Source organism: Pongo abelii, chromosome 2, assembly GCF_028885655.2.
Source record: "Pongo abelii isolate AG06213 chromosome 2, NHGRI_mPonAbe1-v2.0_pri, whole genome shotgun sequence".
Classification (NCBI taxonomy): Eukaryota; Metazoa; Chordata; class Mammalia; order Primates; family Hominidae; genus Pongo; species Pongo abelii.
The window spans coordinates 121,505,884-121,531,681 of record NC_085928.1 but is presented as its reverse complement, the minus strand read 5'-3'; the positions used below and the strand labels follow the sequence as shown (position 1 = coordinate 121,531,681).

Genomic DNA, 25,798 nt, shown 5'->3' with positions numbered 1-25,798 from the left:
CCTGGCTCTGAGTTCAAAGTGGGATGGTTTTACATAATGGCCTGCAGAACCCTCATCATGAGTAGGAGTCATCATGGATCAAGTGGAAGCTCTGGAACTGCCCACTCCCCACTCCCACTCAAGATAAATCTGAAGCAAGACCACAATCCTCTGGGAATTGTAGCTATTAGTGCCCCCTCCACAAAGACTTAAAGATCATTTCCATCATGTTCATTCAAATCACCCATGAGCCTCTGCTAGAAAAAACAGATCACGGTACACGATGGTGGCCACTTAATTAACCAAGTAGTAGCTCCAACAGCAGCTACCACGTGGGTGTGGTATTACCACTGGGACGGAACAACACAGCCTCTGATATTTGGTTTGCGATTAATGTTCTAATCTTTTCAAATCCTACTGATAAAAAGGATTGAAAACAGTTCGTGAGTGGGCAGGACGGCAGTATATTCTCCCTTTTGCCCGGGGCTGTGTCCACTGCCCTGCTGTATCACACGAGACCTGGACTGTCTGTGCATTCATGGACTGTCATGGTCTGAGAGATGAACACCACCATGTTATTTGAACCAGGAGAGCAGGGGACATGTCTCTGAAACAAAAACCTAGAAAAGCCACAGAGAGGGGATCAAGATGGACAGCTGCAGAAGCAGTATCACTTAAAAGACAGCTCATCATTGCTGACTGTCACAGCCAAAGTAAACACGGACAGTCCACTTCATGGACCCAAGATGATCCCTCTCAAAAGTTACGGACCTAAAAAAAAGACCCAGCTTCCTTTGAGCTTCCTCTGAGCTGTGGCACCACTGACAGGCGATCAAAAAAAGTGGGAATAGGCCAGGTGCAGTGGCTCACACCTGTAATCTCAGCACTTTGGGAGGCTGAGGCAGGTGGATCACCTGAGGTCAGGAGTTCGAGACCAGCCTGACCAACATGGCAAAGCCTCATCTATACTAAAAATACAAAAATTAGCTGGGTGTGGTGGCACATGCCTGTAATTCCAGCTACTTGGAGGCTGAGGCAGAAGAATCCCTTGAACCCGGGAGGTGGAGGTTGCAATGAGCCAAGATCGCGCCACTGCACTCCAGCCTGGGCAACAAGAGCGAAACTCCGTCTCAAAAAAAAAAAAAAAAAAAAAAGTGGGAATAGGAGGAAGAAAGAAGGAGGAAAAAGGAGACAGAGAGAAAGAAAACTGCCTTCAGAGTGTATTCCCCCCAAATGCAAATAATGCAAGATTTAACCTGTGTGCAAATTCCACCCTTCTAAATGAATTGGCGCAGGAATGCAATACTGAAGAGACATACTTTTATTTCATACTTGCAGGAGTGTGGAAGCATCAGTATTTAGTGCATGAGGTCACAGAAAACTTATAAAAAGCAATTCTGAACAAACCAAAATTCATAACTTCTCAAGGCTCCCCATTAACGCATCCAATACTGGAGGGAAAAAGCCCAGCAGCACAAACAAAACACCAAATACATATCAGGAACCTAATACTGGCCAATGTAATTTTTTTAAAAGTTATTTATTCAGTTTAGATTGTTTCGGTAATAAATAAGCATCTCTTTTTTAAAAAAAATTAAACATAACACAATATTGACATCATCCGGTAATGTGAACATCCCCCAAGTTCCCTAATCCTCAGGACTAAAAGTAATTATATTTGCATTACTTGTGCACATTCCTTGACTACAGAAATAGAAGAAGCTCAGTGACATCACACATTATGGGTCATGCTGATTATGTGAAGATGATCTGTCTTCAGGTCCTTCAGTATAACTCTGGTAAGCACCTACTCAGCAGATCTTAATCCCCAGCACCCTACACACCCCTACAACTCACCCCAGAGACTCAAGGGCCTAGGGAATTCCTGACACGAGCTGTTCCGCTCCAGGATGCCAGAGACCCAATCCTCTTAGCCTGCAAGCACCCTAAGGCTGAAGGAACATGGATAGAGGCAAGGGGAGAGGGAAGGGGATGGAAGGGTATTTGCATACCATGGGCTTCTCAGACCCTTCAGTTCATAGAACAAAGAGAAACAGAAGAAATATTTCAGGTGACTATGGGTCAAACTCTGATTACATCAGAGCTAAGAGCCTTCCAAATACCACATGTCACGGAAGCACCATTCCATCAGATAGGCTGGAGAAGGAAAACAGGTGCAGGCAATGGTGATAATCTATACGGAGATGGAAGAATCTGTGGATAATCTGCTCTAGCTTATGCATTCGATTTTTATTAACTTTATGTTTTCATGCCTGCCTTGTGCCAAAAACATTTTTGTTCAGCATTCCAAAAGATGATAAAGAAGGCAAATCGCATTGGAAAAGGAGAAGCGAGCACAGCTTTGGACTGATTCCCAACCCTCACGGACTCTGGACATGCACAGATTTAAATGTGCCCCCTCATCTCAGAGAAAAGGTAAATGTGCAGTTTAAAAAAATTAAAATTAAATTAAAAAAATACGTAATTTCTTTAAAATTAAAAACATATAGACCTAACTTTCCACACTACATTGACCATATCTGGCCTAAGGATAAAAATACAGCTTAAACTGCATTCAGGGAAAAAAACAAAAGCAAACTGCATTCAGTAGACTTCATCTTAATAACCATATTGACATTACTATTTTGGTTCTATTATATATGTAGTAGGATAAAAGAAGTAAGTAACTACATCAGGTTACTAAGAACCAAATTTTTCAGTGTAAAACAGAAGCAGGCTGGGTGCAGTGGCTCATGCCTGTAATCCCAGCACTTTGGGAGGCTGAGGCGGGTGGATGGCTTGACCCCAGAAGTTCCAGCCTGGACAACAAAATGAGATCCCATCTCTATAAAAAATAAACAAAAGTTAGCTGGGTATGGTGGCACATGCCTATGGTCCCAACTACTTGGGAGGCTGAGGTGGGAGGATTGCTTGAGCCCAGAATGGTTCAGGCTGCAGTGAGTAGTGACGGTGCCACTGCAGTCCAATCAGAGTGACAGAGCAAGAGTCTGTTTCAAAAAAAAAAAAAAGAGAGAGAGAGAGAGAAACAAACATAAAATCAAACAAAATTAAGAACCCCATAATCAGGAGATACAGGAAAATCTCTGTACCTTCCATTCAATTTTGCTATAAGGCTAAAACTACTCTAAAAAATATAGTCCATTAAAAAACAATAAAATCCATAATCTCTTATTTGAATTGTAAATACTAGTATACACTTATGATTTTTTTCTCTCTAAAAAAGTATTGCATTTCCTAGCAACACCCAAAGACACAGTTTGGAAATGATATCAGCAGGTAGCAATCTAACCTAAACAATCTAACCCATATAGTGCCTAAATTGTGATCTGCAAACATTTCCCACTAAAAGTACCAAAGCTGCTTCTTCAAGAAATTAGTTAATCCAAGTTTGTGGCATAAGATGTACAAAACAGCACTAGATTAAAAAAAAAAACAAACTATTAGGGTCTCATCAAAATGACAAGATGACAGGGCTCCAACCAGCTCAAGGGCAGTGGTTCACACCTGTAATCCCAGCATTTTGGGAGGCTGATTACAGGTTCACACCTGTAATCCCAGCATTTTGGGAGGCTGAGGACTGCTTGAGGCCAGGAGTTTGAGACCAGCCTGGGCAACACAGAGAGACTGTCTCTACCAAAAAAAAAAAAAAAAAAGAGCCAGGAGTGGTGGTGGTGGTGCATGCCTGTAGTCCTAGCTACTTGGAGGCCAAAGTGAGTATATCGCTTAAGCCCAGGAAATTGAGAGTGCAGTGAATTACAGTCACACCACTGCACTCCAGCCTGAACAACAGAGCAAGACTAAGACTCTAAAAAGTAAAAAATGAAAAATGAAAAGGTCCCAACTGGCCAAAGATGGGCTATTTTGAGTATTTAAAGATGTAACACTTTGATGAACTAAAAAACATCAGATATATAAAATATCTAAATTCCTAACAATATTTCACCCACCCAGAAGAAAAGCTTATTGGTCATTCTTGGAGGTTGCTGTGGTATCAGATCATTATGCTATAAACTAAGGAATCAAGTGAAAGAATCTGGTATCTGTCTTGCCTTTGTTATAGGCTTTTTCAGAGTAACCACACAATTGATGAGGAGCGCTCTTTGTAAAGGATCCATAGCCAGTAAATGCAGGAAAAAAAGGGTAGAATTTTACAAATCACCATTTTGCAATCTTTAGTGAAATAATGACATTAGGCAACAATCACCAATGACTGCTGAAACATTAAATGGAAAGATAATGCAGAATTTTCTAGTGCAGGGATCAAGCTGACAACACCTGGACCAACAGGTCAATCTTAGCATCACTGAAGCAATGAAGTCTTCCTACCCAAAAAGGGAAAAAGTTGAACCTGAATCCATCCAGCCTCTAGCTCTAACCTTTAGAGAGCTTTAGCTCTATGAGCTCACAGAAAATATGAACATGTTAAATGACACCAAAATCTAAAATGTATAAAAGTTTAAGACATATGACCCAGATAACTTGAACAAATAAATGACATAAAATAAGGAAAAGGGGATGTTATAGACTTAAGGAGACTGAAGAAATACACCACAGGCAAAATATAGACCTATTTTTAGATCCTGTTTCAAACAAAATAACTATAAAAAGACAATTCCATAAGAAGAAAAAAATAAACCCAAAGCTAGCAAAAGGAAATAAAATATTAGAGCAGAAATAAACAAAAGAGAATAGAAAGATAGTAGGAAAAAAAAGAGTTGGTTTTTGAAAAAAAAAATCAACAAAATTGAGAAACTTAACTAGATTTAAAAAAAAAAGAAGATATAAATAAATCAGAAATGAAGAGGGGACATTATAACGGATGCCACAGAAATAAAGGATTGTAAGAGAATAGCATGAACAACTGTATGCCAACAAATTGGATAACCTAGAAGATATGGATAAATTTCTAGACACACCCAGCCCACCAAGACCGAATCATGAAGAAACAGAAAATCTATACAGACCAATAGCTATTAAAAAGATTGAATCAGTCATCAAAAACCTCAAAGAGGCCGGGTACGGTGGCTCCCGCCTGTAATCCCAGCACTTTGGGAGGGGGAAGCAGCCAGATCACTTGAGGTCAAGAGTTTGAGACCAGCCTGGCCAACATGGTGAAACCCCGTCTCTACTAAAAATACAAAAATTAGCCGGGCGTGGTGGCACGTGCCTGTGGTCCTGGCTACTTGGGAGGCTGAGGAAGGAGAATCGCTTGAACCTGGGAGGTGGAGGTTGCAGTGACCCAAGATCATGCCTCTGCACTGCAGGCCCGGCGACAGAGCGAGACCATGTCTCAGCATGCGCGCGCGCGCGCACACACACACACACACACACACACACACACACACACACACACTCTCTCTCTCTCTCTCACACACACACACACACACACACACACACACACACACTCTCTCTCTCTCTCTCTCTCTCTCTCTCAAAGAAAAACCTAGAACGAGATGGCTTCACTGGAGAATTCTACCAAACATTTAAAGGAGAATTAATACCAATCCTCCTGAAACTCTTACAAAAGTTCAAGAGGAGGAACATTTCTAAATTTATTCTATGAGACCAATATTATCCTAATACCAAAGCCAGACAAATACACTACAAGAAAACTACAGAATAATAATATTCCTGGTGAATATTGATGCAAAAATCCTCAACAAAATACTAGTGAACTGAATTCAACAGTACATTAAAAGGATTATATAATATGATCAAGTGGGATTTATTCCTAAAGTGCAAGAATGATTTAACATATAAAAATCAATCAATATAATACACCAAATTAACAGATTGAAGGGCAAAAACCACATGATAATCTAAATTGAGGCAGAGAAAGCATGATAAGATTCAACACCCTTTCATGATTAAAAAAAAACAACAACTCAACAAATGCAAAATGGAAGAAAACTACCTCCACATCATAAAGCGCACATGTGAAAAGCCCATAGCTAACATCATATTCAATAGTGAAAGACTGCAAGCTTTTCCTCTAAGATCAGGAACAAGGCAAGATGTCTGTTTTTGCCACTTCTACTCAACATAGTTTTGGAAGTCCTAGTCAGAGCAACTAGGCAAGAAAGAAATAAAAGGCATTCAAATTAGAAAGGAGAAGTAAAATGATCTATTCGCAGATGATATAATCTTAGATGTAGGAAACCCTAAAGACTACACACACACACACACACACACACACACACACACAAACTGTTAGAACTAATAAATTAATTCAGCAAAGTTGCGGGATACAAAAAGCAACACACCAAAATCAGTTGCTTCTCTATACACTAAAAATGAACAATTCTAAATGGAATTTTAAAAAATTCCACATATAAAAGCATCAAAAGGAATAAAATACTTAGAAATAGGCCTAACTAAGGTGAAAGACTACACTGAAAACTACAAAACACTGCTAAAAAGAAATTAAAGAAGACACAAACAAATGGAAAAAACATCCTATGTTCATGGAGTGGAAGGTTCATATTGTTAAGATGTTCATACTACCCAAAGTGATTTACAGATTCAACACAATCACTATAAAAATCCCAATAGCATTTCTTGCAGAAATAGAAAAATTTATCCTAAAATTCATATGGAATCTCAACAGACACCAAATAGACAAAAGTCTTGAAAAAGAAGAGCAAAGTTGAAAGACATACCTCCTGATTTCAAAACATATTGCAAAGCTATGGTAATCAGAATAGCATGGTAATGACATAAAGACAGACAAATAGAGCAATGACAGAGAATAGAACACCAAGAAACAAACCCTTGTGTATATGGTCAAATGATTTTCAACAAAGATGCCAAGACCTCTTGATGTTAGAAAAGGACAATTTCTTCAGAAAACAGTGCTGGGAAAACTGGATATTCACAGGCAAGAGAATGAAGTTGGACCCTTATCTTATATCATACACAAAAATTAATTCAATATGGGTTAAAGACCTAAACATAAGACCCAAAACTATAACACTCCTAGAAGAAAACATGGGAAAAAAAGCTACATGATATTGAACTTGGCAATGATTTCTTGGATATGATGCCAAAATAAAAGCAAAAATAGAGAAATGGGCCTGCATTAAACTTTAAAACTCTGTGCATCAAAGGTCACAAGGAGTGAAAAGGCAATGTACAGAACAGAAGAAAATATCTGCAAATTACATCTCTGATAAGGGGTTAATGTCCAGAATATATAAAGAACTCCTACATCTCCACAACAATAAATTAATTAACCTGATTTAAAGATAGGCAAAGGGCTTGAATAGACATTTCTCCAAAGAAGGCATACAAGTGGCCAACAAGCCAATGAAAACATGCTCAACATGGATAAACAAAATGTGGCATGAAAATATAACAGAATATTACTGTAGTCCAGCCTTAAAAAGGATAGAAATCCAGTCACGTGCCACAACCTTAAGGTCATTATACTAACTGAAATAAGCCCACCCCAAAAAGACAACAACTGCATGATTTCACTTATACGAGGTATCTAAAGCAGTCAAATTCATAGAAACAGAAAGTAGAACTGTGGTCACCAGGGGCTGGAGGAAGGGGGAAATGGAGCCTTGTTGCTCAATGGGTATAGATTTGCAAGATGAAAAAGTTCTACAGATCAATTAGATAAATTTCACAACAATATGAATATACCTAACACTTTTGAACTATTCACTTAAAAATGGTTAAGATCAACAACAACAAAAAGAACAAAAAAAATGGTTAAGATAGTAATTTTTTTGCCACAATAAAAAATATAATTGAGATAATCAGGAAAAACTAAACACTAACTCTTCACACAGTTAATTGCATTTGAATTCTGTACTCGTTTGTGACAGATACAGCTACTTAATACTCAGACAGTGGAAAGAACACTTCTTTAAAGAAGTCAAAAATCTGGCTACTAGCCCCAAATCTCCTAACTAGCTATTAGATGATATTCAAGAATCACTGTTAATTTCACTGGCTATGATAATGACACTATAGCTATGCTTTTTGAAAAAGGATTCATACTGAAGTAATTTTGGGATAACATTATGTTTTCTATGATTTACCTTAATATACTCCAGCCAAAAAATAAAGAGTACAGGCAGGGCAGGGGTAGCTGAGAAAGGATGGCAGAATAGTCTCGTCATGCTTGTTAAAGCTGGGAGAGAGGTACATGTACAAAAAGTTTAAAACAAACCAAACAAAATACGAGGGGAAAAAAAGCATGGATGGGTATTTGGAAGGAATCGCAGCAGGATCAATTTATTGTGATTTTGTAACAGCATCATATACTACAGATGCTATTGCTAATTTTCAAAAAGCATTGCATTTCAATTTGCATCTAACAGATTAAAAATAAAGAAAGAATGATCAAGCTTCAAGTAACGTTTCTCACCACCTCCCCCAGCCACAAACAAACAAAAAGAAGGTCAATGGTTTAAGAATGTTGAACAGAGGGACTAAAGGTATCATGGAGACCTGCCCACCAGGGCCAGAATCTGGACAGTGATGGAGAAATTTCTGCTGGAAAAATGTCCACCGAGTCAGAGAATACAAACCAGATATGAGAGGGTGTTGATGTTGTTTCTCAGATACATAGGATGGACCTGTTTTCTTTCTGCTAATAGAAAGCAATCGGTCAAGCAAGGACTTCAGAGTGGATGAAGGGTACATAAGACCACACAATGATGGCATTCAAGAGAAAGAAAAGAGGTAAGGATGCAAAATTAAAAAAAAAAAAAATAGGACTTCATGAAAGCTAATTTCATCAAGCCCAGGTCACTGATGAGAAAGATGTAAAATCAAGAAACCAGTGAAATAACACGTAACAGTTGAGTCAAACATTACCAGCCGCATCAAACAGTGGAAGTGAAATGGCACCATCTAGCCCACCTGGTAAAATCCAAAGCGAGAACTGAAAGGGAGTAAGGATGATTCACAAAATGCAGTCGGGACACAAGAAGAGTGAGTTTGGAAGGACAGTGAAGAGAGAAAAAAGAATAAGGAAATCACCAAAATTTCAACTCAAAGATACATTTTAAACTGCATGGGATGGCCCACTGTCAATACCGTGGCTGCCTGGGAACAAAAAGGGTGGTCTCCAGATCCCCCAGAACCCCACTATACACCAGGAGGATGAGGAAAGGAAGAAACCCCCTTTGCCTGCCAGAATGCGCTCGGGGGGAGGAAGGCAAACCCCCAGCAGTTGCTGCTTTGACACATCACCGGCCTCAGCAGCAGGCGGCTCGCTACCCACTCACATTCCCCAGGACTGGCTGCTCCATGAATCCTCTGGGCACCTGTGCCCAACATAGTTCCTTAGCAAGCTCCACTGGAACATTGAAAAATTAACATTGAGTGTTTACTGTGCATACTGTGCCATGTGGAACTCATGCACAAGGCTTGATGGATCCCTCCTGACAAAACAATCTTGAGGTAGATACGATAATTATCCCTATTTTAGGGTTGATGGAAACCAAGGCTGACTGAGGGAAAGTCACCCACCCAACGCTGCCCAACGAGTGAGCAGCAGGGTTAGCCTCTCCAGTCAGAGCGAGTGTCTTCACTCCCCATCGGAGGAAGACTTTCCATCACAAGCCTAAATCACCCAGCAGGAAACCGGCCCAGCCCTGTCTTCTCAGTGAGGCCTTTTCTAACACGGGTGCTTATCTCCATCTCAGGATCAAAGGATCTGTTGCTTCTGGCAAAAGGGCCAGGCCAACAGGGTCACTTGGACATCATAATCCCTGCCTGGTTTTTCTATGGGTCTAGAAGCCAGCAGGAATGGCCCTATCATTTTGTGGCCAGAGCCCAAGGGCAGCTCTTATAGGGTCAGGCAAGTGGGTGGGAAGCCACCTAGCAGGAAGAACAGTTTCTGCATTCCACAGCCAGGCCCAGGGAGAGGAGTCTGCAGGCCCTGCCAGAGGCACACAGCACTGCCACTCCCATGCAGGCCTCATCTCCCCCACTGACAGAGTGAACCCAGCTGCTCACAGAAAAATCAAACTCAAACCTGGGGTCGGAGGTAGAGGGTTCCAGTTTCCTGACTCTTCTCCAAATGTAAGACATCCTACACTGAAACTAGCTGACTCCCTTCCAGTCTCCGGTCCATGTAGGTATGGGTAAGTTGAAATCAGCCTCAAGAAAACCACTTTGAAAGAGCATGGGGTCCTAGGCCCTTGTTCGTTCTCTTTGCACTGTGAATTGGTGAACTGCATTTGAATCCTGCACTCACCTGCAACAGATGCAGCTACTTAATGACCACACAGTGGAAAAGCACCGCTTTTACTGGGAGGTACAAGACCTGGTTTCTAGCCCCAAATCTCCTACACATCTTGTCTTACTGCCTGTGCCCTATCTCTCTTTGCCTTGGTTTCCTCATCTCCTAATAGGGAAAAGCAGCCTGTCCCCAATGAGCTCCCCAAAGGGTTGTATAAAATGAGACAAGGGAGGCAAAGCCCTCTGAATTCCTAAGCAGCCATGTTCTTACCATCACCGACCATGGCGCCCACCGTTCTTCTCCCCGACCTTACCCCCGAAGCCCAGGAGCACAGACAGTTAAATAGCATCCCTCAAGGCCTGGAACAGGAGGAGCTTTGCATTCCAGTAGATTTTGCTGATGCCCTCAATAGAGGTGATCCTGATGGAACCAGAGGAAAAGAAAATATTCTTCTCTAGCAGCCAGAGGGCCCTTCCATCTTGCCTGTTCTCCCAAATTACCTGGCAACACTACCCCTTCCCCAGAAAGGCTCTGGATCAATGATTCTGGAAACCACTTAAGTCCTAAAGACAATTTTAAAACACCAGGAGAAAAATGCTCCTGCTCCTCTCAGCCCCACCTTCTAGAGGTATTCCTTTCTAGCAACCCCGAGGGGAGGTTCATCCCTGGGAGCTCTGCAGGAGAAGGTCCCCATTCCACACCATCTGGAAAATAGAGGGGAGTGCTCATATATGGACCTTTGTGATCTCACAAGTGCATCAAAAAAAGCAACTGGCCAAGGAAACAGTTAAACCAGCCTGAACATGCCAGGCAGCCCCGCCATAAGTCACTGTTGGAGTCAGGCTTGTGACCAAGGGTGTGTAGGCAACGCTGAGTGGGCAAGGCTGGAGGGGAAAAGCAGGCAAACCACTCTGAAGCAGGACAGAGGGTCGAGGGCAAGGGCAGGGCAGAGGTGCACAGGGCAGGGCCGGTTCAGGAAGACCGCTGCAGGATGAGCTCTGTGATCTCGGCCCTGCTACCCAGCCTCATGGGTATCCCGTAGTAGGCTGTGCCTGGGCTGACATACACGAATGTAGCCTGGTCCACTTGGTAGAGACCAGCAAAGAAGGGATTCAGGAGGTAGGCTGCTACGTTCAAGGGGAAGATCTGCCCAGCATGTGTGTGCCCAGAAAGGATCAGGTTAATATCTGGCCGAGCCTGGAGAGCTCTCTTGGCAGCCAGGGGCTGGTGAGCTAGCAAGATGATTGTGTGGTCTGGGCTGCAGCCCTCCAGGGCCTTGTCAAGATCCATGCCATGGCCAGAGTAGTGCAGGATGTCTGCTTCAATATCATCCACCCCAGCCAAGCAGATCCAGTCCTCATCCTCACTCCCACCGCCACTGCCACCACCACCACGTTGGGCCCGTGTGGCGGAAATCTTCACGTTCTCATTATGAAGAGGCTGGACATGCAGGGATTCCAGAAGTGCAAACCAGTTGCTGACATCTGACGTGTAGTACTCATGATTGCCTGTGACGAAGTAGGCACCGAGACGTGAATGAAGCTGGCCCAGAGGAGCGACAGCCGTCCGCAGGACTGAGGCTTCTGAGTCGGAGAGGTCACCCACAATCACCGTGATGTCTGGTTCCAGCACATTCACCATCCTCACAAACATTTCCATCTTGGTCTTGCCCACTGTGGGGCCCAAGTGAATGTCTGAGAGGAGCACGATCTTGAGGTTGTTCATTGAGGCAGGCAGCTGATGGATGGGCACCTCCACAGTTTTCACAGCTGGGGGCTGCGCGGCATTCAGAATCCCGGCCACACTGAGCACAGCAGTCACTCCCACTGCCAGGGCAGGCCTGAGCACCAGCTTCCTTGTCTTGTCAAGGCTGCCCATGACCCTACCACTGCGCCAGGCCAAGAGCTGGTAGGCCTGCTCCATGCCGCTGAGGATGCAGAGGAAGAAGAGCATGATGATGTAAGCACCCAGGCAGGAGTAGGCCACCAAGGAAAAGAGATAGGGCTCTTCAGCCACTAAAAAGAACATGGTAAAGAAACTGGAATGGGCCAGGGCCAGAAATGCCAGAACCACCACCTTCCAAAGCTGAAAACAGGTTGACTCTGCAGCTGGGGAGTGGCAGAGGTTGCTCACTGTGCTGCGCCAAATGTAGAGGGAGCCAATGAGCAAGAGCGAGTTGACAAACAGGGCAAGCTGCAAGCGAAGCAGCCAACGCCAGGCCCTGAGCTCAAGGCTCTCTGCCAGATACGAGCGGGAGGCGATCATGGACACGAAGACAGTGACAGCAGCCAGGGTGGCCTTCGCGCCTAGGGACAGCTGCCTGAAGATGGCCATTTTCTCTGCTCCTAGTAGGCTCCCCCACCAGTTCTGTGCTGGTGGACTCTGGAAATGAGTTCCTTAGAAAGGACAGTGGCCAAGGAGAGGTTTCCAGGTCAACTCCGCCTGCAACCAGGAACCAGCATCAGCTTTGTGGGATATTAGAGCGTTCTTGTACCCATTCAAAATTCAAAGGCCACTTACATCTGCCCAACCCACCTTGAATCCAAGCCACTCAAATACCAGTCAGTTGCTAGCTATACTTTATTATTCAAAAAGAAACTCACAGCATTGTGACATGATGGGCAGTTTTCATTTTCTTACCATATGTTCTATACGTTTAAAGTTTCTCTACAGAGAGCATGTACTTGTTTTATAAAAACATTCCAAATCAGCGGTATTCAAAGTGTGGTCTGGAGAGAGCCCTTCAGGGGTCCAATTAGTCAAAACTATTTTTATTATAATTCCAAGCCATTACTGCCTTTTCCATTCTCACTCTGTCCTGAGGGTGGAGTTTTCCAGAGGCTATGTGACATGTGATATGGCAACAGATTTAGTGCAGAAATAAACGTGAAAATTTGACTGTCTTCTATTAAGAGACATTGAAAGAGATTTGCAGAAATGTAAAACAGTGCAACTCTTCACCCTAAAATTTGGGAGAAATACTATTGTTTTTCAAATATATATATTGTGTATTAATGTGTAATGATGTAGTATTTCTTAACAAATAGTTTAAAATATTCTCTAGGGCTGGGCATGGTGGCTGACGCCTATAATCCCAGCACTTTGGGAGGCCTAGGCAGGCAGATTACCTGAGGTCAGGAGTTCAAGACCAGCCTGGCCAACATGGTAAAACCCCGTCTCTCCTAAAAATTCAAAAATTAGCCAGGCGTGGTGGCAGACGCATGTAATCCCAGCTACTCGGGAGGCTGAGGCAGGAGAATCACTTGAACCTGGGAGGTGGAAGTTGTAGTGAGCCAAGATCGTGCCACTGCACTCCAGCCTGGACGAAAGAGCGAGACTCTGTCTCAAAAAAAAAAAAAAAAAAAAAAAAAAAGGAATAAAATATTCTCTTAATTTCTAGGACAGCTAAAATTTAGTTAAAATTTGAGAACCACTGGGTCACGAGGTCAGGAGATCGAGACCATCCTGGCTAACACGGTGAAACCCCATCTCTACTAAAAATACAAAAAAAAAAATTAGTCGGGCGTGGTGGCCGGTGCCTGTAGTCCCAGCTACTCGGGAGGCTGAGGCAGGAGAATAGCGTGAACCCTAAAGAAATGTAAACAAGGAGATAATGGAAAGCTAGACTGCTGGTATCTTTCTTTAGCTGTGGGCACAGAAGCCCAAGAGGGACACCTAGGCACCTGAAATGAGAATTCCTGGGGTGATGCCAGCCTCCCTGTGTGGGCCTCAGGTATGGCAGCCACAGGGCATCCACCCTGACCCAATGACACTGCACAAGACTGATGAGCTCACCTCAGACAGATTGACCCTGTCCACCTGTTCCTGGTTCATAAATCCTTCTCTCTCTCCCTACCCCCACCCCCAGATACTGGTTACGATCTGCCTTTCCCCCAGCCCCTTACCCTGCCACTGTTCTCCTGAACTGTGCCCTAGTTCCACCTTCCCCAGTGGTTCTCACAGCTGGCTAGCTCTGACTCCTAAGGTCCTACGGGCCTTTTGGACAAGAAAACTCTGTCTACATACTGGGGTAGGGGAACCACAGACGGGGTGAAGAGGGAGCAGCAAATAATCTGTGCTGACTTTTTCCCAAAATGAAAACATTTTCAGCAGCTGTTTTCCAAATATTTAAGATGTTCAATCTTGGTTGTAGATAAATGTACCACTTTTCTCTGCCCTAGGCACGTTATTGAAAGCGTTATTAAAGGGTGTAACTTACAAGTCAACAGTGTCAAATGCTACCAGCTCTGACTTAAAGCACACTGCAGGCTCAGCCCACCTACACCCTGGAGGAACCAAAGTTGGTCCGCGGAACGTGCAGAGGAGCAGCTTCCAACTACCCACTCTCCTTTCCGCAGGTGTGATGCAAACCTCCCCCGGCAGAACTTCGGAGCCCCTCAGCCAGTCGCCTCAGCTCGGACGCAGCGAGTGAAGCTGTCCTTCCTCTCCCACCAACTGTACACGCCCCGCACCTCACCTATTCGCCTCGCCAGCCCTCCCCCGATCAACGATGGCATCCCCCGGCAGCCTGCCTATTCCCCACCTCAACCTGGACCCCTAAACGCCGAAGGAAAAATACAAAGAAAAACCCAAGCCAAAGGGCAGGCGACGGGGAGTGGTGAGAAAGGAACAAGATGCACGAAGAGGGAGAGCACCCAGAGGGGAAATAACCCAATGTTTCCACTGCAGGGGCCTCTCCTGACCCCATTTTTCTCCTTCCGGAGCGCTCCGCAGAGCACGAACTGGGAAAGCGAGGGCGCCCCAAACCAGAGTTGGAGGCACCCTCTAACCCGCGCAACTTGGAATCCCCTCCCGGAAAGCCAACTTAGGAAATGTTTACACGCACCTCGTCTCACCACCTCGTTACAGATGGGGAAGTGGATCCAAGCGCAAAGGGCGGCCGGAGCGGAACGCACAAGCGACCGAGCTGCCTGGAAGGACGCGCGCCCCGCCCGGCCCGCCCCCGACGGGAAGGCCGGTCCACTGCCTGCGTTCCGCCGGCCGCAAGCCTGCTGGGGTGCACTTCGGGGCTCAGGCTCCCCGCCCTGCGGGACCGCGGGTGGCTGCGATCCCAGCCCGGTTCCCCGCCAGCCTGTCCCCTAGCAATGCCTCCCCGTACCCGGGTCCCGCAGACTTACGCGCAAGCCGCGCGTAGGGCCCAGAAGCAGCAGAGCCAGCAGCAGAGGAAGGATGCGAACCAGGAACCCCGGCATGACCACCAGCCTCCCGGCTCTGCAGTCGGCGCCCAGGCCGGCCGCTTCGCGTCACTTGACTAAGGACCCGCGGCCTGGCACCGCCCCTCGTCGGCCCTGCAGCCAGCCCTCGCGCCTGCTCAGCCCGGCGCTCAGCCCCGCGCTCCGCCCCGCGGTGGCCGAGCCAGGCGGGTGGAGGCGGCTAGGAGGCTGCGCGCGGCCGCGTGACTCCAGGATAGTACTATCTGGGTTTTGCAGGCGTCTTCCCTGGGGAGGGACCCCTTGGAACTGCAATCCGGAGGGCCTGCTTTCAGCAGCTTGATAACGCGCCTCGGGTATTGGACATGAATCATGGTCTCCCTGTTGCCTGGCTGCCTTGAGAGAGCAGAAGAGGAAAATTGTTAATCACTAAACCTAAACGCCCTAGATGGAATCCGCGTCTCATATACGGGCTCTTTGAAAACTCTAAGGCAGGGGTTAGCAAAATGTGGTCGGTCCCTGGAGCCACTGTATCAACTCACCTGGAACTTGTTAGAATGAAAATTCTGCTCACGCCTATTATCCCAGCACTTTGGGAGGCCGAGGCGGGCGGATCGCCTGAGGTCAAGAGTTCAAGACCAGCCTGACCAGTATGATGAAACCCCGTCTCTACTAAAAATACAAAAATTAGCCGGGCGTGGTGGCAGGCGCCTGTAATCCCAGCTACTGAGGAGGCTGAGACAGGAGAATCGCTTGAACCCGGGAGGTGGAGGTTCCGAGATCGAGCCATTGCGCTCCAGCCCGGGCAACAAGAGCGAAATTCCGTCTCAAAAAAAAAAGGTTTTTTTGTTTTGTTTTTGTTTTTGTTTTTTTTTAATAACCTTAGTTTGTGCCTTGGTGTTCCAAAAAGCCTTTTTACGTTGTATAACAAAGTAGCCAAAATTCTATTTGTTCACTCCTTTCTCCTTTCCTACTGGACATTTCCTTGAGAGACTGAGAAAGTATCAGAAAGGACATTTCATTGAGAGATTGAGAAAGTATCAGTCACTGGCTTTTCTTTCTTAGGTTTTTGTTTTTTGGTTTGGGGGTTGTTTTTTGTTTTGTTTTTGTTTTTTTGAGACAGGGTCTCACTCTGTCACCCAGGCTGGAGTGCAGTGGCGCGATCACGGCTTACTGCAGCTTTGGCCTCCTGGGCTCAAGCAATTCTCCCGTCTCAGCCTACCAAGTGGCTGGGACTACAGGTGTGCGCCACCACACCCGGCTAATTTTAGTATTTTTTGTAGAGACAGGGTCTCACCACGTTTCCCAGGCAAGTCTTGAAGTTCTGGGATCAAGCAATCCGCCTGCCTGGACCTCCCAAAATGCTGGAATTACAGACATGAGCCACCCTGCCTGGTTTCTTTTCATGCCTGGAGTGCCAATTCCGTGTCCTTGCACTGTGAAGTCCTTTCCAAGCTCTGCAATTCTAGTTCAGTATTAAAGAACAAGGGCTCTGGAGGAAGTACACTTGAGTTGGAATTCCAGCTCTGCCACTTACTATCTGTGTGACTGTGGGCAAATTACTTAACCTCTCTGAGCTTAGTTTCTTTGTTGGTAAAACAGGGATAATAATATCAAATTCACTGGATAATTGGGGAAATTACCAGAGATGATGACAATAAGAAGCTTGGTATATACAGGATGTTAGTGGGACAGTTGATGAAATCAGAATTAGACTTGTAGGTTAGATTAGTACCATGCATCAATGTTAATTTCCTTTTTGGGGGCAGTGGGGGGACAGAGTCTCACTCTGTCACCCAGGCTGGAGTGCAGTGGCACAATCTCGGCTCACTGCAACCTCCGCCTCCCAGGTTCAAGTGATTCTCCCACCTCAGCCTCCCGAGTAGCTGGGATTACAGGCACCCACCACTAGGCCTGACTAATTTTTGTATTTTTAGTAGAGCTGAGGTTTCACCATGTTAGCCAGGCTGGTCTGGAGCTCTTGACCTCAAGTGATTTGCCCACCTCGGCCCCCAAAGTGCTGGGATTACAGGCATGAGCCACTGTGCCTGGCCGCATCAATGTTAACTTTCTGATTTTGATAATGGTACATGGTCTAAATATTAAATAATAGTTTTGTATTAGTGTATTGATTTGGGTAACGGTAATGGTAATTTTGATAATGGTTATATAAAAGAACATCCTTGTTTTTTAGGAAACAAAAGGGCATCATCTTTGCAACTGATTCTCAAACAGTTCACAGAAAAATGGAGAGAGAGAGAGAGAAATGGTATTCCAGGCATGAAAAGAACGTGAGAAAGAAAAGCAAATGTGGTAAAATGTTAACATTTGGAAAATCAATGAAGGAATTCTTTTTACTCTTTTTTTCAACTTTTTGTTTCTAAGCCTGAAATTATTGCAGAATGAAGTTTAAAAACAAAACAAAACAAAAATCCTTAACACATGGCAGATTCAACTTCTTCTACCTTCTTTCCTACTCGGTACACTCAAGGTTATCATATGCAATAGGTGTTTTTAACTGAATTGAGGTAGAAAGGGTTTAGAGCAGGAGTTGGCAAACTAAGGGCAGAGGATCAAATCTGGCCTGCTGTCTGTTTTTCTTTTTCTTTTTTAAAATTCTTTTTACTAAGAATCGGCACAATTTGCTGCCAGTTTTTCTATGGCCTGCCACCTAAAAATGGTTTTTACATTTTTAAATGAATGAAAAAAAATCAAAAGAATAATATTTTATGACATTTGAAAATGTTGTAAGTTTTCTGTGTCAGTGTCCATAAATAAAGTTTTGTGGGGTTGGTTTTTGTTGTTTTTTTTTTGTTTTTTAGACACAGTCTTGCTCTGTCACCCAGGCTGGAGTGCAGTGGTGCGATCATAGCTCACAGCAGCCTTGAACTCCTGGGCTGAAGCAGTCCTCCCATGTCGGCCTCCTGAGTAACTAAGTAGCTGGGACTACAGGCGAGTGCCACCATGCCTGAATAATTTTTTTTTCTAAAGACAAAATCTTGCCTTTTTGCCAGGGTTGGTCTTGAACTCCTGGCCTCAAGTAATCTGCCCACTTTGGCTCCCAAAGTGCCAAGATTACACATAAATAGTTTTCTTAGAACACAGCCACCTACAATCCTCTGCATATTGCATATGGCTGCCTTCACGCTACAATGGTGGAATGGAGTAGTTGCAACACAGATCTTAGGACCTACAAAACCGAATATATTTATGTTCTGGCCCTTTACAGTATAAGTTTGCCAAAGGAATATAGATTGTAGCTTGTTTCTGAGATTTTTAGTACTTGACTATGTTTGTAGTTGAAATAGCAATAGTAGTAATAGCCATTGTTGTGCTGAATGCTTTACCAGTATGTGTCACTATTCCTCCCAATCCGAGCTGCATGCTATTATCCACATTTCACAGATGAGAAAGCTGAGACCCAGAGAAGTTAAATGACTTGCCAGTAGCCACAGAGCTGGGAAGCAGTAGAGTCTCTAAAGTTACACTGCCTGACGTTAGGGCCTGAGTTATTTTCACAAGGCTATGCTTCTGCTCATAGTGAACTGTTTGGTTCCCATTTAAATGCACAGACAGAGTGTGTTGCATGCAAAGCCCCCTGCATACTGGAGAATATGAAGGGACCATGAGAAGGCTGTCACCCTGCAGGCACTCATCTCTAAACATGGTACATGCTCTAATATAGACTAGTACTTCTCAACGTCTGATCCTCAGACCAGTGCTGTGCAATAAGTACAGAAATTTAGCCTAGGCACTTAGAAACTTGCAGCAATTTGAGAAAGTAAGTCTATCTGTTGAATCTAATAATGAACAAAATTATTATGCATCTATTTTTATTTCATTGTTCTAGTAATTTTTTATTTTTATTTTTTTAGACAGAGTTTCGCTTTTATTGCCCAGGCTGGAGTGCAATGGCACGATCTTGGCTCGTTGCAACCTCTGCCTCCTGGATTCAAGCGATTCTCCTGCCTCAGCCTCCTGAGTAGCTGGGATTACAGGCATGTGCCGCCATGCCCCTCTACTTTTATATTTTTAGTAGAGATGGGGTTTCTCCATGTTGGTCAGGCTGGTCTCAAACTCCCGACCTCAGGTGATCCGCCTGCCTCGGCTTCCCAAAGTGCTGGGATTACAGGCGTGAGCCCCCACGCCTGGCCTCTAGTAGTTTTTGTTTGTTTGTTTTTGAGACAGAGTTTCACTTTGTCGCCCAGACTGGAGCGCAGTGGCATGATCTTGGCTCACTGCAACCTCCACCTCCTGGGTTCTCGCAATTAAACCTCAGCCTCCTGAGTAGCTGGGACTACAGGCTCACACCACCATGCCAGGCTGATGTTTTCGTATTTTAGTAGAGATGGAGTTTCACCATGTTGCCCAGGCTGGTCTTGAGCTCCTGAGCTCAGGCAATCCAACCCCCTCAGCCTCCCAAAGTGCTAGGATAACAGGTGTGAGCCACCGCACCCGGCCTATTTTTCTAATAATTTATTTTTATTGAATTTTTATGAAAGGATCAATCCCTGAAAGGCAGGAAAGAACACTAATAATTTTTTAAAAAAAGAAAAAAAAGGCCGGGCGCGGTGGCTCACACCTGTAATCCCAGCACTTTGGGAGACCGAGGCGGGGCGATCATGAGGTCAGGAGATGGAGACCATCCTGGCTAACATGGTGAAACCCCATCTCTACTAAAAACACAAAAAATTAGCCGGGCGTGGTGGCGGGTGCCTGTAGTCCCAGCTACTCAGGAGGCTGAGGCAGGAGAATGGCGTGGAACCCGGGAGGCGGAGGTTGCACTGAGCCGAGATTGCGCCACTGCACTCCAGCCTGGGCGACAGAGCGAGACTCCGTCTCAAAAAAACAAAACAAAGCAAAACAAAACAAAACAAACAAACAAAAAAACAGAACTCATCCTTTACCAAAAATAGTTTGAGAAGCACAGAGGCCTCATCAGTAGCATAAGAACAATGAGAGGGAGAAAAACGTGTGGCCCCAAAACATAGGAAAGCTTTATTTTTCTGTTCTAACAGGGCTCTACACACAAGTTAATAATCAAACTCAATTTCTTTGATCTATTTTCCCTTATGGAGTTTTCCTACTCAGCAAATTTTCATTGCCAGTGTCAATTCTGACCTGCATTTCAATAAAAAATTTTATGTAACCTACCTACCTACCTTCCTTCCTTCCCTCCTTCCCTCCTTCCCTCCTTCTTTCCTTCCTTTCTTTTCCTTTCTTTCTTTCTCTTTCTTTCTTTCTTTTCTTTCTTTCTTTTCTTTTTCTTTCTCTCTCTTCTCTCTCCCTTTCTTCTTTCTCTCTCTTTCTTTCTCTTTTCTCTCTCTCTCTGTTTCTCTCTTTTCTTTCTTGTCTCACTCTGTTGCCCAGGCTGGAGTGCAGTGGCATGATCATGGCTCACTGCAGCCTTGAACTCCAGGGCTCAGGTGATCCTCCCACCTCAGCCTCCTGAGTAGTTGAGACTACAGGCACAGGCCACCATGTCTGGCAAATTTTTCTCTTTTTTTTTTGTGGAGATGGGGTTGCCCCATGTCGTCCAGGCTGGTCTTGAACTCCTGGGCTTAAGCAATCCGCCCACTTCAGCCTCTCAAAGTGTTGAGATTACAGACGACAGCCACGGCACCTGGCCTAATTTTATATTTCTAATATTTTTTAAATGCCATTAAAGTGATTATAATTTGGAATAGGTTTTAAAAGAGTATTAAATTACACACATTAAAGGCAAGAAAAATAAACATGTTCTCCATTAGAAAGACATGGCAAATAAATGTGATACATTGTCCTAGATTGGACCTTAGACCGGGGGAAAAAAAATCGGTAAGAGCATTACTGGGAAAATTAACAAAAGTTGAATATAGACTATGGATGAGAAAATAATATTGTTTCAATATTAAATTTTCTATTTTCGATAAGTGATATTGTGGCCATGTTCTTTGGAAATACACCCAGAATTATGTAGGAGTAAAGGAGCATTATGTTGCCTGGTGTGGTGTTGCACGCCTGTACTCCCAGCTACTCGGGAGGCTGAGGCAGGAGGATTGCTTGAGTCCAGGAGTTCTGGGCTGTAGGGCGCTATGCCGATCGGGTGTCCACACTAAGTTTGGCATAAATATGGTGACCTCCCGGGAGCAGGGGACCACCAGTTTGCCTAAGGAGGGGTGAATTGGCCAAGGTTGGAAACCGAGAAGGTCAAAACTCCCATGCTGATCAGTAGTGGGACTGAGCCTGTGAATAGCTGCTGCACTTTAGCCTGGGCAACATAGCAAGACCCCATCTCAAAAAAAAAGGAGCATAATGTCTACACCTTATTCTCATATAACTATAATAATATGTTTATACTTCCATACATATAATTATATATTACACATAATACACATGTACATTACATGAAAATGGTGGGAGACCAAGTGATAGAGCAAATAAAGCAAAATGTTAACAATTGATGAAGTAGGTAAACGGCATACAATAATTCTTAAGTCAAAATTAGAAGTTATTTAAAAAACTGAAAATAACAAGGTCTCTGGCCTACAAATGTGGGCAATTCTGCTGTGCAGCAATTCCTTAGCCTCCTCACATGTCTTTGAGCTTTCTGATGCAAAAAGTCCTGAAACCTAACTTGTCCTGGGGTTAAGTCGTGCAACCAATTTGATGGGTATGGTTATGAAACAATAAAAAAATAAAATTGTGAAATCATCAGCCAGCAGTTTCCCTACAGTTCCCAATAAAAGTTGATAGCTGTGATGAGGCACAGGACTATGCCTTATGGTAGTCACAGGTTTTGAGATGGCTTTGCCCCCATGCTTACCCTCTAGGAGTCTGAGATATCTGAAAACATAAAATGCCTCAAATGAGGCCTGCCTAAAGAAAAAAAAAGATGTTGCTTCAAACATTCTTCTCTCCTGTCTTCTTTCTGTCACCTTCCTATCTGTCATGGGCATCTGCTCCCCAGAGTATCTCAGATGCATCTTTGCAGGATTTTTTTTTTTCTTTTTCTTTTTCAAGATGGAGTCTCACTCTGTTGCCCAGGCTGGGGTACAGTGGTGTGATCTCAGCTCACTGCAACCTCTACCTCCCAGGTTCAAGCGATTCCCGTGCCTCAGCCTCCTGAGTAGCTGGGATTACAGGTGCACACCACCACGCCTGGCTAATTTTTGTATTTTTAGTAGAGACGGGGTTTTACCATGTTGGCCAGGCTGGTCTCGAACTCCTCACCTCAGGTGATCCACCCACCTCAGCCTCCCAAAGTGTTGGGATTACAGGCATGAGCCACCGCACCCAGCCTATTTCTTTATTCTGTTTCTTTTTTCCCCCTCTTGTCTAATCTACCACCAAAGCCTGTCATTTCTTCTTCACCTGGACCCCTGGAGCTAACCCACCCTCTTTGTTTTTGTAGCCACGCCTGCAGTTGTGGCTCCTTCCTTCTGTGAATGATCATAGTAGTTTTCTAGCTAGATTGAAGGTTAAAACTAGATGTGGCCAGAAAAGCTATTTGATTTGACACTGTCCATGTTGACCCACCAATGTGTTTGATTTTATTTAATTACAGTAGTTGTCAACATTTAATCGGGGGAATTTACATAATCTGGATTTCCAGTTTCTCTTCAAAGATCAGAAGGTCTGGCCACACCAGGCCCAAGATCCCATGAAGTAACGGTACTCCAGAGATACGAGTTGGGACATTCCTTAGGCAGAATATGTCTCTCCAGTTGGCAGCCCTCTCCATCTGATTCACTTCTTTTTTTTGGGGGGGGTGGGGACAGGGTCTCACTCTGTTGCCCGGGCTGAAGTGCAATCATAGCTCACTGCAGCCTTGAACTCCTGGGCACAAGAGATACTCCTGAGTAGCTAGGACTACAGATATGCACTTTTTAAATTTTTTTAATTTTTGTTTTATTTTTAGAGATAGGGTCTTGCTATGTTGCCCAGGCTGGTCTTGAGCTCCTGGCCTCAAGCAGTCCTCTCACCTTAGCCTCCCAAAACGCTGAGATTACAGGTGTGAGCCATCACACCTAGCTTTGGTTTGCCTTTTGTTTGACATGAACTGCAGTGGGCCCCAAGGTAGAATAAATTGATGTTTGCAACTTCTGGGTCAGAGAGTCTCAGTGGTAATTTGGTCGAACCTCCATGATTACTGTATACGACATACTCTATGATGCCTAGATTCTCTAGTCACCTTTCTCCTGAACTCTCAGCTGCCTCTCTACCATGGCTACTGCTGCAGCACATCTGCCACCCAAAGCCAACCATCTGGAGTCTCTGGCTCCTCCAGACACTTCTGGACTCACTGGAATGAGGCACCACGCTTCCCGAGTGGCTGCCAAAGACGCTAGCTAGGTGGTGGTACCCACAAGGACAGGTAAGTTAACTCCCACATGGAGAAGCCCAGTGCAATGGAAGACCAGAGATGAGACAATAAATAAATTTCCTCTTCTTTCCTCCCTCTGCTGAACTATTTCAAGGTGTGGTTTCTCTGACCAGAGACATTCCACATGGTATAGTGGGTGCACCTGCCAATAAACTGTCTCCATGTCTTTAAGGCTGGCACGAAGCACTAGCCTGCACAGTAACGCACTACCTGGCACCACTTCTCCTTTCCTGCCTCATTTCCCTTTCTTCTCATTGTCACTGTCGTGCACTATACCTCCCAAATACAGGATTAGCATTTAGTTCTTGCCACAGGCTCTGTTGTCTAGAGAGTTCAAGATGTGATAATCAGTTGCTCAACATGATGAACTATTTGAGCTTTCTCCAACCTATGCACTTCCTGAGCTTTCTCCAACCTAGGGTTTTGGGGAAGTCTGTTAGATTTTGTTTTAGGATTATGGGTTTACAGCTCATCCCTAATTCAAATCCCAGACCTAATGCCTTTTTTAAAATGAAGTAATCACTGATTGCACTAGCTAAAGGAGTTCTTTCCTTCCAGAAATTCTCATAGCGTTCTACATACATCTAACTTTTGACATTTATTTATTTATTTTATTTTTTTGAGATGGAATCTTACTCTGTCACCCTGGCTGCAGTGCAATGGAGTGATCTCAGCTCACTGCAACCTCAGCCTCCTGGGTTCAAGCAATTCTCCTGCCTCAGCCTTTCATACAGCTGGGATTTCAGGCACCCACCACCACACCCGGCTAATTTTTGTATTTTCAGTAGAGACAGGGTTTCACCATGTTGGCCAGGCTGGTCTCGAACTCCTGACCTCAGGTGATCCACCTGCCTCGGCCTCCCAAAGTGCTGGGATTACAGGCATGAGCCACTGTGCTCGGCCTAACTTTTGACATTTATCTTTTTTCTCTATCTGTGTTATGGGTCTTTATATTCTGTGCTTCAATTCGGGCCCTCACATTTCTTGTGGGAATCACTTCAGGGGTCTCCCATACTGCTTTATGGCTCCCAGGCCCAACACTGTCTTCCCCATAAGCCTTTGCATATGTTGTGCCCTCTGCCAACAATCTTCTTCCTTTTCCATTTTTGTCTCCAGTCAACTTCTATTCTATCTTTTCATATCCTTTAAAGGAATTCAAGCATGGCCTCTTGGAGAAGCCATTCCAGACTCACCTTCAGACTAGGTTACCCAGCCCTCTTTGGGGCCCCCCCAAGTACTCTGTCCACATCTCTATTCCAACTCCATCAGTAGGGTGATTAAAGGTTTACTTATCTGTCATTTCCTAATTTTGAGTTCTCTGAGGCAAAAGTTGATATCATTTCTTTAATATAGCATCTGGAATACAATTCGCTATAGGTTTATGTAACAAATGAAACAATAAATAAATATTGCATTTCCTCTACTACACAGTCAAGGAAGTATGTCTGTTTCATCTTTGCATTTCAGCACCGAGTGCAGGACCTGGTAAAAGGTAGATGCTGAACAGTATATTGAAAGAATGAATAAATTCACGATGTAAAAGAGAATCTGTCACTTAAGTCACCTGGGGGAACATTGCCTTCTTTGGTGAGGAGACACCCTTAGACAAAGCTCTAATGAGGCTAACCAACCACTCAAGCAGAAGGCAGCCACACTAGACATCTGGTTTCATTTCCTTTTACAAATTCTGTTGAATTGGCTAGGCATGGTGGCTCACACCTGTAATCCCAACACTTTGGGAAGCTGAGTTGGGTGGATCACCTGAAGTCAGGAGTTTGAGACCAGCCTGGCCGATATGGTGAAACCCCATTTTTACTAAAAATACAAAAATTAGCCAGGCATGGTGGTGTGCACCTGTAATCCCAGCTACTCAGGAGGCTGAGGCATGGGAATTGCTTGAACCTGGGAGGTGGAGGGTGCAGTGAGCTGAGATTGCACCACTGCACCCAGCCTGGCAACAGAGTGAGACTCCATTAAAAAAAATTCTATTGAATTATAATGGAAAGCAACTGTTCCCTCCACCTCCACCTGTCCACAGACAGCCTTGCTCCTCAAAGGCAA

The 25,798-nt window shown here is 44.5% G+C and overlaps 2 protein-coding genes across 6 annotated transcripts in view; both read right to left on the bottom strand.

Moving 5' to 3' along the window:
• Nucleotides 1–15,565, bottom strand: part of GLB1 (galactosidase beta 1) — a 139,681-nt gene extending 124,116 nt beyond the window's left edge. For 3 of the 5 annotated variants that reach the window (XM_054550340.2, XM_009239237.3, XM_063721584.1), the window contains exon 1: nt 15,340–15,565. In XM_054550340.2, coding sequence (XP_054406315.2) covers nt 15,340–15,414 — 75 coding nt within the window. In that variant the 5' untranslated portion in view covers nt 15,415–15,565. 5 annotated transcript variants of the gene reach the window in all.
• On the bottom strand, nt 1,286–15,331 carry TMPPE (transmembrane protein with metallophosphoesterase domain). Its single transcript, XM_054552431.2, has 2 exons — nt 15,048–15,331; nt 1,286–12,643 (listed from the first exon to the last, which is right to left on the bottom strand). The coding sequence occupies exon 2, from the start codon at nt 12,533–12,535 to the stop codon at nt 11,174–11,176; it is 1,362 nt and encodes a 453-aa protein (XP_054408406.1). The 5' UTR covers nt 12,536–12,643; nt 15,048–15,331; the 3' UTR covers nt 1,286–11,173.
• Nucleotides 15,566–25,798: the final 10,233 nt, after the last annotated feature.